Genomic DNA, 17993 nt, shown 5'->3' on the forward strand with positions numbered 1-17993 from the left:
GGGGGGGGGGGCAGATTAATGGAGAGACCTTTTGGAACAGCGAAATATGAGGTGCTGTTCCTCCAATTTGAGTTTAGCCTCACTCTGACAGATTGGAGAAACAGCACCTCATATTTCGCTTGGGCAGCCTATTTAAACATTGTGATAGTACCTGCCTCAACTACTTTCTCCGGCAGCTCATTCCACATATCTACAAGCCATTGTGTATAAAAAGAAAATGTAAAAAATAATCTGTGGATCACAGTGGGCGGCACAGTGGTACAACGGTCGAGTTGCTGCCTTACAGCGCCAGAAACCCAGGTTCAATTCTGACTATGGGTTCTATCTGTACAGAATTTGTACCTTCTCTCTGTGTCTGTGTGGGTTTTCGCCAGGTGTTCGGTTTTCCTCGCCCACTCGAAAGACATACAGGTTTGTAGGTTAATTGGCTTCGGTAAAATTGTAAATTGTTCCTAGTGTGTAGGATAGTGCTGGTAGTGTACTGGTTTGCTGGTTGGTGCGGACTCGGTGGGCCAAAGGGACTGTGCACTGTATATCTAAAGTCTAAACTCACGGGCGGGGGGAGGGAGACAGATAAATGTTTCCTTACCTTTTGACATTTCATATCTCTTTTTTCTTAAGGGGGACTTGTTTTCAAAGCAAAACTGATAGATCATCAAAGTGAATTTGATCATTGTAAAATTGGGTCAAATCTTGAGGGAGTTAAGTTCACAATTGGGCAGTGAATGTGTCCGTGGTAGACTACACATTCTGATTTTGAATTATGTTTCACATTCTGCACTGACATGGGTTTTAATGCTTTGTGATTGTGCCATAGGTCTGGCCTATCTTGGCGTTTCCAGAAATTCAGATCAGTCAGGCCTCCCACAAGATCATCCAGGAGCACCGACAGCAGCTGACAAGAACTTCCCTCATCATCCAGCAGGTGAGTGTCTGGTCAGGACTGGAACCTGCAGTAACTCTTCGTATGTTCGACGGGCACATTTGTTTGCAGATCTGAAGATGGCATTTGAGTTTTATGATGAGTTGCCCAGTTTTCGGTAATCTGCCATAGCTTCAAAGCTTCATGGAATAATTTATAGCTCTTCAATCCAGCCATTTGCCGTCTCTGCCCTTTCTCTGTAGTCCTACACATCAAGCATCTGCTCAGTTTAGTTTAGTTTAGAAATACAGTGCGAAAACAGGCCCTTCGGCCCACCAAGTCCGCACAAGACCAGCTATCCCCAAACATTAACACAAGCCTACACGCAACTAGGGACAATTTATACTTATACCAAGTATATAAACCCAACCCAATTAACCCTCAAACCTGGACATTTTTGGAGTGTGGGAGGAAACCGAAGATCTCAGAGAAAACCCACGCAGTCACAGGGAGAATGTACAAACTCCGTACAGACAGCACCCGTGGCCAGGATCGAACCCGGGTCTCCGGCGCTGCAAGTGTTGTAAGGCACTGCCAGTTCCCCTTTCAAAGCCTAAAAATATTTCATTTCTTCCCCCCTTACAGCCAGAGAGCACCAAATCACAGTCACTGCATTAAAACATCCCTCTTTTGTCTTAAATCTCTGTTCCCTGATCTTTGAAACAAATTTATATGGTAACAATTCCCCTCTACTGACCCTATCTTAATCACATCTCTGTCATATCTCCTCTGGGCTTTCCTTGCTCCAAGAATGGTGGCCTCAGCTTCTCCAGTCTAACCTTGCAGCAGAAGGTCCCTCATTTAGTTGAGTTTAGAGAGACAGCATGGAAACAGGCCCTTCGGCCCACCGAGTTTTCACCGACCAGCGATTCCTGCACATTACCACTACTTTACACACACAAGGGATAATTTTACATTTTATATCAAGCCAATTAACCTCCAAACCTGTAAGTCTTTGGAGTGTGGGAGGAAACCGAAGATCTCGGAGAAAACCCATGCGGGTCACGATGAGTATGTGTAAACTCCGTACAGACAAGCATCCGCTGTCAGGATCAAACCTGTGTCTCTAGCACTCTAGCTCTACCGTTGCGCCACTGTGCCGCCCAACTCTGAAGCAATTCAAGTGAATCATTTCTGCACCCTCTCTGGAACCTTCACCTTTTCTTTGGCTCAGTACAATAAGTATGTTATCCATGATTTGTACTGAACAAAGTCCTTACAAGCAGTTTTAATTGTTGCAATAATAGTCGATGCAACCAGGCCCTAAACACAGACAGTCCCGCTCTAAATCTCACCACCACCCTCTCCCTTGAAGCTACCCTTAAAATTGGTCCACTTTCCACTGTCCTCATGTTGCCGTTCAGGGTGTTAATATTGTTTACTGTACCTGCTGACACAACGGGATATTTTGCAATATTAAAGGCCCTGCATGAGTAAGTTGCTGTTAAATGCACCTTGATTCTGTTCAGTAGAGACACAAGGGACAATAAATGCTGGGTTACAAAATAAAATACTGTGCTGGAGTAACGTAGCAGATCAGGCAGCATCTCTGGACAACATGGACTGTCTGGGTCGGATGCTTCGTCAGACTGTCTGAAGAATAATAAACCAAACCCAGACTAAATATTGCCTTAAAGTTTGACTAAATTGAATTTTCTTTCTTTTCTGGCAGCGTCAAACAATTGAGTTCATTCCAGTCACTCAGGTATACTACGAGTGGAAAGGAAAAGAATACCATTACTTCACATGCGGCATTGACAACAACGTGCATGCTCCGGACTACCCCGCCAAGTGTTGCTGCACCATTCTATAAGCTGTCATTCCATCAACTCTGCTCACCCAAGGTCCATGATGCACCATCTTAGCCCAACTCTGCACTTTCCTGTTGAGTTAACGCCACTAAAATTGGCTCAGCTGTCCCTTATCAAAGGATAAGAAAATGCCAACAATTATCACATTGATTACCCACTCGATTGAGTTCTAGATTAGGATTAGTCCTGGTTCAATCCTTGATCAGCCACTGATGGAATGGACACCACAATGAGGTTAGGGTAAAGGGATAGGGAGTGACTGGGATATGGCAGAGGGGAGAGACTGACATGGGCAGAGGGAGAGGCGGAGAAACACACATGAACAAAGAGATTGAAAGAGAGACACCAGCAGACAACCCGAGAAACAGGCCCTTTGGCCCAACTGTCTACGCCATTTAAGAGGCCACTCAGTGAGTCCTATTTCCCGCATTCATATCCCTCTAAATCTTTCAACATGTTCAACCTGTACTGTCCACTAACATTACTGGTGGTTTTTTGGGGATATTGGTATCAAAAGACCACTTTAAAGAGTTGACCAGTAAATGTGCTTCTCAGTACATTGATTTTCAATCCCCCTGTACTGTTCAAGTTGACTGGGAGTGAAGACTTTTAACGGCCCTACAGGGGGCAATGGTAGGATTGGAAATCAATGTACTGAGAAGCAGATTGACTGGTCAACTCTTTAAAGTAGCCTTTTGATACCAATATCCCCAAAAGATCATCAGTAATAATGTAATTGGTATAAATCCTTTGAGCTTATAAACAGGATTTTATTTACTCCATGTTATCTCGGACGCATTGTTATAATTGATGGGGTTCTTTTGTAATTGTAAAGAATGGGTCAGATTGACTTTATATTTTCTAATATGAGACACTGTTTTTAAACAAACGTTTATTGGTGCATCTTTTTAAAGAATTATCACTTTTGTTTCAATTTACCCAGATTTATGTATCTGATAATTGGTGAGAGGGATCAACTTTATTAAAATAGTTTTCTGATATTGTTTCTGACTGTTTTTGGAATCATAATCATCGCTACCATGTTTTTCACATCTCTGGTTTCTGCAGCTTAATCAGCATTCTAATGTAACTTCCCCCATAGCGTCAAAGCATCATACAGCACCAGAACAAGCCCTTCAGCCCAACTCACAACTCAAACAAAAAAAAACAATAATAATCAGCTTATAGGCTTAACTTGTAGGCTTACTTATGAATACAATAGATGATCAGTCAGTTATCTTCTTGTGCATGTGCACACTTCCATTCGTTTGTGGGAGTCAATCCTATGCAGACGTCATGTGTACAGAGAAATCGTGGATCGATTCTTTTCTATTGATTATTTCAAAATTCAAACTTGACACAAACTCACTTTTATGTTATACTAGACCAAGTGCTGCTCCCCCAACGCACCCGTTCCCTACCCGTAGCCCCCAATCTGACTAGAGAGGACGCGGGATAGAGGGGAATGTGAATGGAGCTGGGGATAGAGGGATGGGTTGGAGACTCGGAACCTGGCACCCCTCACCTTTATATTTGCCTGTCTATGTAACGGGGGCTCCGCGATGCGTTCGTGTGCACTGCAGCGAGCACCTGGCCAATGTTGTTTCTAACGGAGAGTCGATCCCGGCGCGACCATCCCTCTGTGTTGTGCGGAACAGGAAGCGGGAGAGGCGTTGGTCGTGTATGCGGGGCTGGGCGGCTGGTTGCGAGGAGTTGAAGTTCTGAGCTGTAAACAATGGAGCCACAGCAAACACAACCGTACTGTAAGTTTGGGGTGGCGCTTTGATAAATGTGCAATTTGGGTCGGGAAGCGTGTGGGATGATTGGGACTGTTCGGGAGGAGCAGGCGGGTGGGGAAGTAATGGCAGCGCTGTCGGGACAAGGCACAGCGGGATGGGGGCTGGAGGAGGGAGGCAGCGGAGCGGTGCAGGGAACGGGCAGGCGATGCTTCGGGTCGAGACCCTTCTTTAGACCGATCAATTGGCACAGGGCTGCGGTACCAGCCCGGGGACGAGCGGGTCAGGGTATGTTCCCTGCCCTGCCCCTAAGGTATGAATACAACGGGAATATCGTGACTATGAACTAAACGAAACATAAACCTCCCTTATACACACATAATACCGGAGTAACTCAGAGGTTCAGGCAGCATCGATGATGTCTGTTGCGCTGAGTTACTCCAGCATTTTGTGTCCATCTTCGATTTAAACCAACATCTGCAGTTCCTTGCTTAAACTTCCCTTATTTCTGTGTCTCCCTCTCCCGCTGAGTCTGAAGAAGGGTCTCGACCCGAAATGTCACCAAAATACAAATCTTCACAACCTTCAAAGGTGGATGAGGGGGTGGGGGCTATTCCAGTGAAGACACGGTAGCTGGTTAGTTTAGCCTCACTGCCTCTCCGAAGTTCGATGCCGACATCGGGGTGATGTATGTGTGCAGTTTGCACCTTCTCCCTGTATCTGTGTGTGTGTGTGTGTGTGTTGTGTGTCCCCCGGCGCTCCAGTTTCCTCCCACATCCCGAAGGCGTTGGGTTAATTGGTTAAGAAGGAACTGCAGACGCTGGAAAATCGAAGGTAGACAGTCTGAAGAAGGGTTTCGGCCCGAAACGTTGCCTATTTCCTTCACTCCATAGATGCTGCTGCACCCGCTGAGTTTCTCTACCTTGGGGTAATAGGTTGCTGTATTCATGGAACCCGGAGTCAGTACTCCCATTTGCACCCTTCATTTTCTGACCCACAGACATTCCCAACACTGGTGCGCCACAAGGATGTGGTCTCAGCCCGCTTCTACACTCCTTGTACACTCATGACTGTGCAGCCAAATAACAATCCAACACAATCTACAAGTTCACAGACCGCACAGTCCAGATCATAGTTCAAGTTCAAGTGAATTTATTGTCATGTGTCCCTGTATAGGACAATGCAATTCTTGCTTTGCTTCAGCATACAGGACATAGTAGGCATTTACTACAAAACAGATAAGTGTGTCCATATACCATAATATAAATATATACACACATGAATAAATAAACTGATAAAGTGCAAATAACAGATAATGGGTTATTAATAATCAGAGTTTTGTCCGAGCCAAGTTTAATAGCCTGATGGCTGTGGGGAAGTAGCTATTCCTGAACCTGGTTGTTGTAGTCTTCAGGCTCCTGTACCTTCTACCTGAAGGTAGCAGGGAGATGAGTGTGTGGCTGGGATGGTGTGGGTCTTTGATGATACTGCCAGCCTTTTTGAGGCAGCGACTGCGATAAATCCCCTCGATGGAAGGAAAGTCAGAGCTGATGATGGACTGGGCAGTGTTTACTACTTTTTGTAGTCTTTTCCTCTCCAGGGCGCTCAAATTGCCGAACCAAGCCATGATGCAACCGGCCAGCATGCTCTCTACTGTGCTCCTGTAGAAGTTGGATATCAAATAATGTCGAGACAGAGTGCAGGAAAGAGATTGAGAAGGTTGTAACTGTGCAAAGACAGCATCCTCTCCCTTAACATCAACAAGACAAAGGAGATTGTGATTGACTTCAGGAAGCGAAGCAGGGCATACATTGATGGTGCCGATGTAGAGATATGGTCGAAAGCTTTAAGTTCTTAGGAATAAATATCGCCAGCAATTTGTCCTGGACCAGCCACAGCGAGCTTTGGCCATGAAAGCAAACCAAAGTCTCTACTCCCTTAGAAGGCTTAGGAAGTTCAGCATGTCCCCAACAACCCTCATCAACTCCTATAGATGAGTCGTAGAAAGCATATTATCAGGATGCATCACAGCCTGGTTTAGGAACAGCTCCATCAGAGACCGCAAGAAATTGCAGACATAGCCCAGACCCTCACGTAAACCAACCTGCCTTCTATTGAATTTATCAACACTTCAAGCTGCATAGGCAAGTCCACCAGCATAATCAAGGACCAGTCTTATGCCGGTCAATCCCTCTTCTTCTCCTCTCCCTCTCCTCTCCTCTCCTCTCCTCTCCTCTCCTCTCCTCTTCCCAGCAGTTATCAGGCAACGGCCTCGCATCAGCTAGAATGCTGTCCTGACCTCCCATCTACCTCATTGGAGACCTTTGAACTACCTTTAATCAGATTTTATCTTACACTAAACGGGTGAACATAGAGGAAGATGACTGAACTTTTATTGCCTTCCCTCACAGTGGGGAACATTGATTCCACTGTTCATGTTAAATCCTATCGTGTGTTGTGTTCTTTTTATTTGTATGGCTGTATGGCAACCCAAATCTCACTGTACCCAATTGGTACAGTGACAATAAATGTAAACTTGAACTTGAACTTTCATCTGTGCATTGTGGACGGCTTGATTGTAATCCTGTATAGTCTTTTCTCTAACTGGATAGCATGCAAACAAAAGCTTTTCACCACACCTCGGTTCATGTGACAATAATAAACAGAACTAAACTAAACTAGTTCTCTGGAAGGGAGAATTGATTGTTCCACATTCCATGGAGATGTAGCGATACGGTGAATCTGTAAGAAAGCACCATCATTGGAATTCCCTGTAAAAGGCAGTGATGGGGAGATCTACTTGTAAAGAATTATTGATCATGGAAGCTCTGAAAAGGGAATGTTCTCTTAAATCTCTTCTAGTATCAATCTAGAAGTTAAAAAAAAACATCCAATTGTGCATTTGTGCCTTGCAGAATGTTTGAATTCTCCTCAGCCAGACTCGCACATGTGTTTCGAGTTAATGCTGACCATCTGGCTCACGTCAATAAGGAGCTCAACCATCTCCAATCATTGTTCAGCTTTAGTGCAAAACAGTAATAATCACTAGCAGGTCCCGAGCCTGAAGCAGCAGCTTGTGTTTCCCTGCAGCTTGGTATGCTAATAAACTTGGATCACAAGCTGAAAGTAAACAAACCTTAAACACAAAACTGAAAAACAAAGCAACGGCAATATTAAGACGATTGGTTTATTTTGAACCAAAATGAGATAGATGGATGGATACCTGCTGAGGACTAGAGAAGATACAGAAATAATGTATTCGAGTACCCGTGTACGTTACCTGGGGTGCTAATGGGATCAGTGCTCAGTCATTATATATTGACGCATTACCCATAGCACCTCTGTGTTGGGAAATGGTGAAAATCTGACAATGAATCACCATGTAGAGGGGTTGTCTGTGTGTGCTGTTCTTTTTTCCTGTCCAGATCCTCAACATCTCGTCAACAAGGGTTCCCTAAACTTGCCAGCCTTGCTCTTCACCTTAATAGGAATAGGCTGGCCCTATACTTTTGCAAACTTACTTTTCGAAGCCTGCCACATGCCAGCCATCCCTTCCTGCCAACAATTAACCTCTCTGCAAGTTCCTGCCTAATGTCTACAAAAACACCCTGCCCAAATTTAGGTCCTCTTCATATCTACTTGAAACTAATAGAATTATGGTCACTGGTCCAAAAGTGCTCCCCCTCTGACACTTCAGTCACTTGTCCAACCTCATTCTCTAAAAATAGGTCCAGTGTTGCACCCTCTCGAGTAGGGGTCGCTGTTTATCGATTTAAAGAAGATTTTGTGGACACATTTAATACCTCTCACCCCGTCCAAGCTCTTTACACTATGAGAGACCCAGTCAATGTAAGGGAGGTTAGAATATCCCATTAATATTACCCTATTAGATAGAGGAGGGATGGCAGTTTACACTAACAGGAGGTGATGAGTGAGAGTTACAAAATACGGGAGTAACTCAGCGGGTCAGGCAGCCTCTCTGGATAGAAAGAATGAGTGGTGTTTTGGGTCTGAAGAAGGGTCTCAACCCGAAACGTCACCCATTCCTTCTATCCAGAGATGCTGCCTGACCTGCTGAGTTACTCCAGCATCTTGTGTCTATCTTCGGTGTAAACCAGCATCTCCAGTTCCTTCCTCCACTGGTGAAGAGAGAGACCGGGCACTCCAACTGTACATAGAGCTGGTGCTACCAATCCCCGAAAATGGCTACACCCATCGGGCCTGTCAGGGTGAAGCTCCAGCCCGCACATCTTACCACTGAGCAGCTGCCCACCCACCCTGATCCACTCTCACAGTTAGCCTGGACTGAGTGGACATGCTTAATAAAGTAACAGGTAGTGTGTACCTGTGAGAATTCCGACCAGAGGACCAAGAGCAGTAACAGATCTGAGCTTACCAATGTATTCGTTCTAAATTTTCCGTTTTAATTTAGTCATTTTTGAGGCACAATGCTTTAAATCTTTTCCCTTTCCCTTTTAATGGCTAGTTCTGAATTACTACAATATTCTACTATTGTTTGGTGGTTATAGTTCCTGTTGTGGGACTGGTAAACTTCCCACTTGCAAAGTAACGATTTATCATTGTTTTCCATGTGAAATGTCAGAACTAATCAAGTTCGGACTTGCTTTACGAACTCTATAGATGATGGAAAGAGATTATATTGATCATGGGGAAAAATACCAGTGCAAGTTTAAGGGGACGATTTTCATCAATCATTTTTTTAAATAAATTAAAAACTTTAATCGTTTGAATTGTTTGTAAGAAGCACTGAAAGTCTTTATGCAGGCTTTGTTTCCTTTACTAGAGTCTTTTCCTCTCGCTGCCCATCAACTTTAGATTTACTACCGGTCCTGCTGTCCAAATGCTGATTGATTTTAAGAGCTGTGACTCTCACCTTCCCTCTGTCAACTGTTTTATCCATGATTGTGATGAGGTGTGGAGCTGAGTGATTATGGGGAGGAAGTGAGACTTGATGCATCTTCTCTCACTGTGCTGATCATTGAGAGTAGGCCGATGTGTAATTAGCCAGATTGGTTGTTCCTGGTGCGACAGAGGTTTACCTGCATCTCTTCCAACCTCATCTATTGCGTCCGCTGCTCTAGATGTCAGCAGATCTATATCGGTGAGACCAAGCGGAGGTTGGGCGATCGTTTCGCCGAACACCTCCGCTCGGTCCGCAATAACCAAGCTGACCTCCCGGTGGCTCAGCACTTCAACTCCCTGCCACTCCGTCGCCGACCTCTCTGTCCTGGGTCTCCTCCATGGCCACAGCGAGCAGCACCGGAAATTGGAGGAACAGCACCTCATATTCCGTTTGGGGAGTCTGCACCCCGGGGGCATGAACATCGAATTCTCCCAATTTTGTTAGTCCTTGCTGTCTCCTCCCCTTCCTCAGCCCCCCTGCTGTCTCCTCCCATCCCCCAGCCTTCTGGCTACTCCTCCTTTTCCCTTTCTTGTCCCCACCCACCCCCGCCCCCGATCAGTCTGAAGAAGGGTTTCGGCCCGAAACGTTGCCTATTTCCTTCGCTCCATAGATGCTGCTGCACCCGCTGAGTTTCTCCAGCTTTTTTTTTTGTGTAACCTTGGGTTGTTCCTGCTTGTTGTAAACAGGACATGCCTGCAATATTCTCCACATTGTCGCATGGAATGCCAGTGCTGTATCTGTACAGGAATAAGCTACGTAGTGGTGAGACTACTCCCACGCCTTCAATGCTACAGCCAGGATGTCGTCCACTCCCATTTTCTTTTACTGTGATAATAAATACTAATTACCAGGGAACAATTGCGGTCGTTTTGTGCTCATTGTTGCTAATTTTTTTTAAATTAAGGGTTAAATTCTACAGCTGCTATGGTATGATTTAAACTGTAGACTCAGGGTTCTCCATCCAGGCCTCTCAAGTATAGACTCTCAACTCTATTCATCAATTCCCTTTTACTTAGATGTTAGGTAGTCGTTCTTCCACTGCTTCTGCAATGATGCTGCTTTTTGAATGCATGGGCTATGGTTATATCCAATCTCCAAAGAACAGGTTTGTTTTTGACATAAACTAGTACCTTTATGGTAATCATTACTAATATTTCTATCTATTGCAGATTAATTAATTAAAGGATTTGTTACATTGCAATCTAAATTTTTATCTCCTAGATCATCATGAATAAAACTAGAAAATGTTTGCCACACTCAGCAGATCAGACAATATCTGTGGAGGTCAGAGTTCTCAGACGTTAAGTTTCTTCACAGGTGAAGAATCTCAGCCGTGAAATATTAACTGCTCGTCATTCCATTGATGCTGCCTGACCTGCTAAGGTTTCCAGTATTTTCTGTTTTTAGTTCAGATTCCCAGTGCGTGCAGGGTTTTATTTGATTGATTGACCCTTGATTATCAGTCCAGTACAGAGTTTGTGGTAAATGTTCCTCTGTCATCTTCGTCACAATCACTGTATGTATTGGTGCTGAATCCTCCCATGAGATCCCTCATACCTGCAGATACAGATGGAGGAATGCTTTGGACACCTTCACAGAGGATTAGTGTGAGCATTAGCTCCTCTTTCCAAATGGAGATGGCATCAGATTGGATGGCACCAGTACGAATTCAGTACGAATTCAGAGTCTTGAACAATAGACACTGGTAATTATGCAGGAAGGAACTGAAGATGCTGGTTTACATCGAAAATAGACACAAAATACTGGAGTAACTCAGCGAGTCAGGCAGCATCGTTGGAGAAAACGAATAGAGCCCCTTCTTCAGTCTGGAGAAAAGGAATAGGTGGCATTTTGGTTTGAGACCCTTCTTCAGACTGACTCAGTCATCCAAAATGTCACCTATTCCTTTTCTCCAGAGATGCTGCCTGACCCGCTGAGTTACTCCAGCATTTTATGTATTTCTTAGGCACCATTAATTAGTTCCCTTGGAGCTGTCCCAATACTTTAAATGGCAGTGGCTGAGTGAAGGGAGGGTAGTGTGATTGGTTGTCCACCAGCAGGATCAAAGTTTATCTCCATCCCTTGTTATATTGCATTTTGAACAGGTTCCCGAGGGTAAGATGCTCTGTTTAAATTGGCTGCCTCATCACACGCCATATCAAGCATGATTTGGAACGTACAACTTCAATGACTTTAAGATAAAGTTGATCTACTCTTCACAGATGGAGCATCTGGAGATCTTCCAATGGTTTCTGCGGGTCAAACTGTACCGCCGGCAAACATGCTGGATAAACTGGCTGGCTACGAATCTATAGACGCAGGTGGAGGTAAGTGAGCAGCAGCTGGTGAAGCATGAATGGAGATCAGTTATGTGCTGTAATGTAAGCCTGGAGTATTGTATCAATTCACATCCACATGGTTTCTCTGTACTGACAACTCATCTGGCACACTCGAGACTTCGGTGTCAGACTGGCAGAGTTGCTAGATTATTGAGTGTTATTCATACACCAACACACTACTCATTCACTTTTTGTTTAAAGATGTAACATGATGCTATAATATTTTTTCCAGTTAGGCTGGAAAGTTTAGAGGGAGCACAAGACATTAGCTGCTGGTAAGTTTAGAGGGAATCTGGGGAAACAAAATAGAGGGTGTTAAAGGGAAGAGTAGGCACAACAAACTTCAGATCGTAGTTTACAAAAGGACACAAAGTGCTGGTGTGACTCAGTGGATCAGACAGAATCTCCAGAGAAATGGTAAACTTTTCCTTGCAACTGCTGGAGATGTAACACTTGTCGTTATACACCCAGGGATCCAGCGGTCCTTCCAGGTGAGACAGTCCTTCTTCTCAAACCTCATCCACTACATTTGGTGCTCATGATGTGACCTCCTTTCCATCGGCGAGACCAGATGTAGACTAGGTCACCATTTACCAAACTCGTGCGCACGGTCTGTCAAGGCCTGCTGGATCTCCCGGTTGCTACCTATTTTAACTCCCCTTCCCATTCTCTTACTGACTTTTCTGACCTGGGCCTCCTCCATAGGCAGAATGAGGTCAAACACAAACTGAAGGAAAATCACCTCATATTCCACAGGCAGCTTACAACCTAAGGGTACGAACATTGAATTCTCCAATTTTAGGTAACTAACAACAAAGACCCTCCTTGCCCCTCACCCTCTCTTCCCTGTGCCCTGCCCGTATGTGCTCTCATTTTTCCCTTTCTCCTTCCCCTATGTCTCTGTGTGAGTCCATGGAATTCTCTGCCTCAGAGGGCGGTGGAGGCCGGTTTTCTGGATACTTTCAAGAGGGAGTTAGATAGGGCTCTTAAATATAGCAGAGTCAGGGGATATGGGGAGAAGGCAGGAACGGGGTACTGATTGGGGATGATCAGCCATGATCACATTGAATGGCGGTGCTGACTTGAAGGGCCGAATGACCTACTCCTGCACGTATTGTCTAATGTCTTTCCACCTATATTCCTTCCTCTGACTTCATATTTATCACAACTTCTATCCTTTCTCACACTTTTCATCTCTGGCCTTTGAACAACCATTGGCCAACCAACCCCCACTTTAGCACATAGAAAAATAGAAACATAGAAAATAGGTGCAGGAGTAGGCCATTCGGCCCTTCGAGCCTGCACCCCCATTCAATATGATCATGGCTGATCATCCAACTCAGTATCCCGTACCTGCCTTCTCCCCATACCCCCTGATCCCCTTAGCCACAAGGGCCACATCTAACTCCCTCTTAAATATAGCCAATGAACTGGCCTCAACTACCCTCTGTGGCAGAGAGTTCCAGAGATTCACCACTCTCTGTGTGAAAAAAGTTCTTCTCATCTCGGTTTTAAAGGATTTCCCCCTTATCCTTAAGCTGTGACCCCTTGTCCTGGACTTCCCCAACATCGGGAACAATCTTCCTGCATCTAGCCTGTCCAACCCCTTAAGTGCCCCTTTTCCACTCTATTAGATACTTCATGCAAGACCTGCAACACATTAGTCAAATGACTTTCCTGATTATGAGATGAGAGAGTCCTGGGATGTGATTTATAAAGTCAACACCTGATTAATTGTCGTAGTATAGCAGAGAAACGGGCCCTTCAGCCCAACTTGTCCATGCTAACCAAGATCTACATCTGTGCTCATCCCATCTACCCGCATTTGACCCATATCCCTCTAAACCTTCCCTTCCCTATCCAGAGATCTCGCTCCATTAAATTGTTGCCTAGCAATTAATTAACATCTTGCAACATCATTGCAATCGATCCTTGCCCAGCATAAAAATGAAACATTGTACACTGCTCTAAACAAAACAGAAACAAATTCTCACTTCTTTTAAAGAGAAGTCCAAAGGACATCACCATTAGTAAAAAAGAAGAAGGAGGGTCTGAGGTAGGGTTCCGATCCAAATCATCATCTGTCTCTTCCTTTTACAAATGCTGCCCAACCTGCTGAGTTACTCCAGAAGCTTGATTTTTTTAAACTGTCGTTGGTCTTCTCTGAGAAAGGCTTTTCTTTGAGAAAGCTTTGGATGAGCCATTTCCTCTGGTCCATATTATGTGTTTTTGACAGTGAAGGGTAAATCTATGAATCAATGTGAACAGGAATCTCGTTTCATTGCAAACAAAGTTCTGAAATGATTCATCAGGGCTTCTCAGAGTAGTTTTACTTTAACATTGCCTGCATGTTCACTGATTGTAAAGTTAGCAAGTGGTGATATAATTTAAAAGTGGAAATGTTCCTCTTTTTCTCAGAGGAAAGATATCTACCTCCCCCGGTTCAACCACCATACAACGCAGAGGGTAGCCAACCACAGCCTAACCAGCAATGGAGGTGAGATCTGTACATCTATGTAACTAAAGGCAGACAATGCTTGCAATACGTAGCAAGTCAGGCAGCAGGTATGCAGATGGAAACAGCTGATGGGGCAAAGTTTCCTCATTGCAGCACATATGACAGTTCACCAATGTGCTGGGTAGAGGACCTTGTCAAAACCATCCTAGGAGTGCACCTGTCACTTTATCTGGGAGAAGCCCAAAGTTGCACTGGTCTGCATTGAAGCACCACTACACTGGAAACTGGTTGGTCCAAGGCACCCTGGCGGTCACTGAGCCAGCGGAAGATCATCCTCAGCAGTTCAGGTCAATCAGAGTGTGTTTGTGCTTTAGAGGTAGCTCACATAGAATTTGCAGACTAAACCTAAATGGGTTACATAGGTATGTCCTACCCAAGCCTTCCCCTCTCGCTTTCATTAGTATATCCTTCCACAACAGGCCACCTTTCATTGAGAAGGATGATTGAGAATTCATTGAGAATCTCATTGATTCACTTCAACCACGTCAAGGGGCAAGGCCAGCATCTTTTGGCTGCTGTTAATTACTCTTGAGAAGTTGCTGGTGAACCTTCTGTTGAAGATACTCCCGTGGTCCCTACATCTGACCTTGTGATAAAGAGATCATTAATGAACCAGCTAAAGATGGTTGGGCCTGGCACACTGAGAAGCCACTGCAGTGATGACCTGGGCTGTGATGTTTGACCTCCACAAGCACAAACATTTTTCTTTGTACACACTCTGACTACTGGAGTGTTTCCCTATGACGCTCATTGACTTCAGTTTCACCAGGGCTCCATCGTGCTGCACCCACTTAAATGCTAGAAAGATGTCACGAGCAATAATTTTGTATGGTTACTGGGTCCAAGGTTCTCGAGCGGTATGCTATGGAGTTCCCTGATGAGATTCAAACTAGGCTTCAGTGAGCAGGACCATAGTGAATAAGTGTCGCTAGACAGTACCACCAATAGTGCCTTCCACGACATTATATACAGATTGGACAGTGACCTGCCACATTTCATGCTGAAGATCTACCAAACGTTTTGTGTGACCATCAAGATATGGGCATCAGCTGATCTTACATTGAACTGCATGAAAGCCCTTAGAACAAACTATTGGCTGTGGTTTTTATCAAAAGGGAAAATCCAGACCTGCCTTTCTTTCCTATTTTCACTTTCAATGGTGCGCCTTCCTCACAAGAACTGTTTCAGTTTTACTTCTACTATTATCATACTATTTGTAAGGGGTTTAAAAATCAAATATGTTGTGAGGATGCTCCTATGTTCCTTTGTACAGGAGTGTAACAGAAATGCTTCATTCGACTTTTTTTTTTAAATCTTCCCATTAAACTCCACTCTATTTTAAACCCCACTCTATTGCATGGTGTCCGTATGTTCCCATTTGGTCAATGATTATTTGCATGGGTCACTAAGACATCGGCAAATGAAAGAAATAAAGGATAGTGCTGTTTGTTTCCCCTCTCCCAGCATCCCTTCCATCAGTGAGGATGCAGCGAGACGAGCATTGATCAAGTACGCAGCCGAACATGTCACCTACAGCAAACGTCCTGCTGAGGAAATGGTCTTCAAGGAGCTAATACCCTACAACATGTATCGGGTATGTGCTCATCTCCTTATGTGGGTTTGAGATTTCTCTCGGCTTTTTGTTTGTTTGTTCCACTTAGCGTCTTTTTTCCTTTAGCTTTGTGGGAGAGATGGGTGCAGGCATCTCCTGAAAGGTTAGTATTTATTGTCCATCACTCATAGCACATGAAAAAGATAGTCGTGAGCGATCTTCTTGAACCAGGGCAGCACGGTGGCGCAGCGGTAGAGCTGCTGCCTTACAGTGCCAGAGACCCGGGTTTGATCCTGACTACGGGTGCAGTCTGTAAGGTGTTTGTACGTTCTCCCTGTGACCGCGTGGGTTTTCCCCAGGTGCTCCGGTTTCCTCTCACACTCCAACGACATACAGGTGTGTAGGATAGTGTGCGGGTTTCGCTGGTCGGCACAGACTCGGTGGGCCGAAGGACCTGTTTCTGCATTGTATCTCTAAACTAAACTAAACTATTGCAGAGCTTACAGTCATTGCTTATGGGAAATGAAACCCTTGAAATCAAATACCATTGAAGGAAGATGTTGCCCAGTCTAGGTAGACGTGACTAGGCGATGGAGTCATTGCACCAACTGCCTTTACTTCATGGCGAGTGTACCAATTTGAAGGAGAGTTTTAGCAGGAGGTGGATTTTTTGTGCTGAATGAAGTAAAATAATAGATGGTAGAAGAAAGAAAATTCTGAAAGCGTCTGAGACCTCATTGTTCAGCTTTGTCTTTGCCTAAATGGTTATTAACTCAAACTTTGATAGGTGGCAGGATAGTGCGGATGGTAGAGCCACTGCCTCACAGCGCCAGACACTGGGGTTTGATCCTCACCTCGGGTGCTGCACGTCTGTGCTGAGTTTGCACCATCTCCCTGGGACCACATGGGTTTCCTCCAGGTGCACCGGTTCCTTCCCACATCGCAAAGATCTGCGGGTTTGTAAATTAATTCACCTCTGTAAATTGCCCCTCGTGTGTAGGTAGAGAATGCAAAAGTGGGGTAACATATAATTAGTGTGAGTGGGTAACCTGTGGTCAGTGTGGTTCAAAATGACTTGTTTCCATTTCCTAAACTAATCTGAGTTCAATCCTAATCTCTGGTGCTGTCTGTGTGGAGTTTCCACATTCCATCACATGGGTTTTTACTGGATGATCAAGTTGCCCTGCACATCCTAAAGACGCAAGGAACTGCAGATGCTGGTTTACAAAAACAAAACAAAGTGCTGGGGGAAATGCTGAAGCATCGGGTCAGGCAGCATCTCTGTAAGATATGGTTAGATGACGTTTTGAGTCAGGACCCATGTCCAGACTAATTGTAGCGGGGGGTGATAATTGGAATAGTTGGAAAAGAGGAGGGGATGGGACAAAGCCGAGCAAATCATGTGGAGGGGGGTGGGGGAGTTGATGATAATGTGGGGAAAATAACAAATGGGATTAGTATAAATGGGTCGTTGTTGGACAGTGCGGACTCAGTCACTGAAGGGCCTGTTTCAGTGCTGTTGCTGTGTCCCTTTATGACTCAGAGCCGAGTTACTATTGAATTTACCAACCTCGCTTTCTTTGGGGGGTTGGGGGGATGTTAAAAAGCAAACTACTGCAGAATATGAAAAAGGAATATACTGTATCACAGAAAGTGTTGGAATAGACAGCAAGTAAGGAAGTATCTGGAGCAAAACACTGTTATCACTACAGGTCAGTCAATTTTCTTTGTAGGCCATTACGGCGTTTCTTTCACCATCAGTGCTGCCTGAACTACTGAATATTTCCAGCATTCTCTATTTTGTTCCAGGCTTTTTTATCGAGATTGTAGGTGAGGCCCTCTACAATCCCAGAACAAAATATTAAAAGCACTAACTTGCCATATTTCTTGACTCTCGACACACAGCACTCTCTGATGTAACAAAGATTATAAATGCAGAGAAAGGATTTGATGCTTCATTTAACTTTATATTCCAGTATCGCCTTCAGAGCTTCACCGAGTCCCGGTCGCCTGAATGGAAAAGTGAACCTTATTATGGTGAGTTTGTCACATTCAATTCTAATCTCTACTTAAACTGGATATTTGCAGCAACAGTGAACTCCATCCACAACAACACAATCCAGAACTTTTGTAAATGTAGCTGGAATCCAATTCAGCCTTATATTAAGTTACCACTTGGGTACTTTAACGT

At 44.5% G+C, this 17993-nt stretch overlaps 1 protein-coding gene across 1 annotated transcript in view; it reads left to right on the plus strand.

The window, feature by feature from the left end:
- LOC129704915 (uncharacterized) overlaps positions 1 to 17993 on the plus strand; it is a 61016-nt gene that overhangs the window by 26925 nt on the left and 16098 nt on the right. The window contains exons 12-18 of the mRNA XM_055648325.1: positions 818 to 925; positions 2595 to 2732; positions 4466 to 4496; positions 11616 to 11720; positions 14151 to 14229; positions 15715 to 15844; positions 17779 to 17839. Of these exons, the coding sequence (XP_055504300.1) occupies positions 818 to 925; positions 2595 to 2732; positions 4466 to 4496; positions 11616 to 11720; positions 14151 to 14229; positions 15715 to 15844; positions 17779 to 17839 (652 nt within the window). The remainder of the gene's footprint in view (positions 1 to 817; positions 926 to 2594; positions 2733 to 4465; positions 4497 to 11615; positions 11721 to 14150; positions 14230 to 15714; positions 15845 to 17778; positions 17840 to 17993) is intronic.

This window comes from Leucoraja erinacea, chromosome 16, assembly GCF_028641065.1.
Source record: "Leucoraja erinacea ecotype New England chromosome 16, Leri_hhj_1, whole genome shotgun sequence".
Taxonomy (NCBI): Eukaryota; Metazoa; Chordata; class Chondrichthyes; order Rajiformes; family Rajidae; genus Leucoraja; species Leucoraja erinaceus.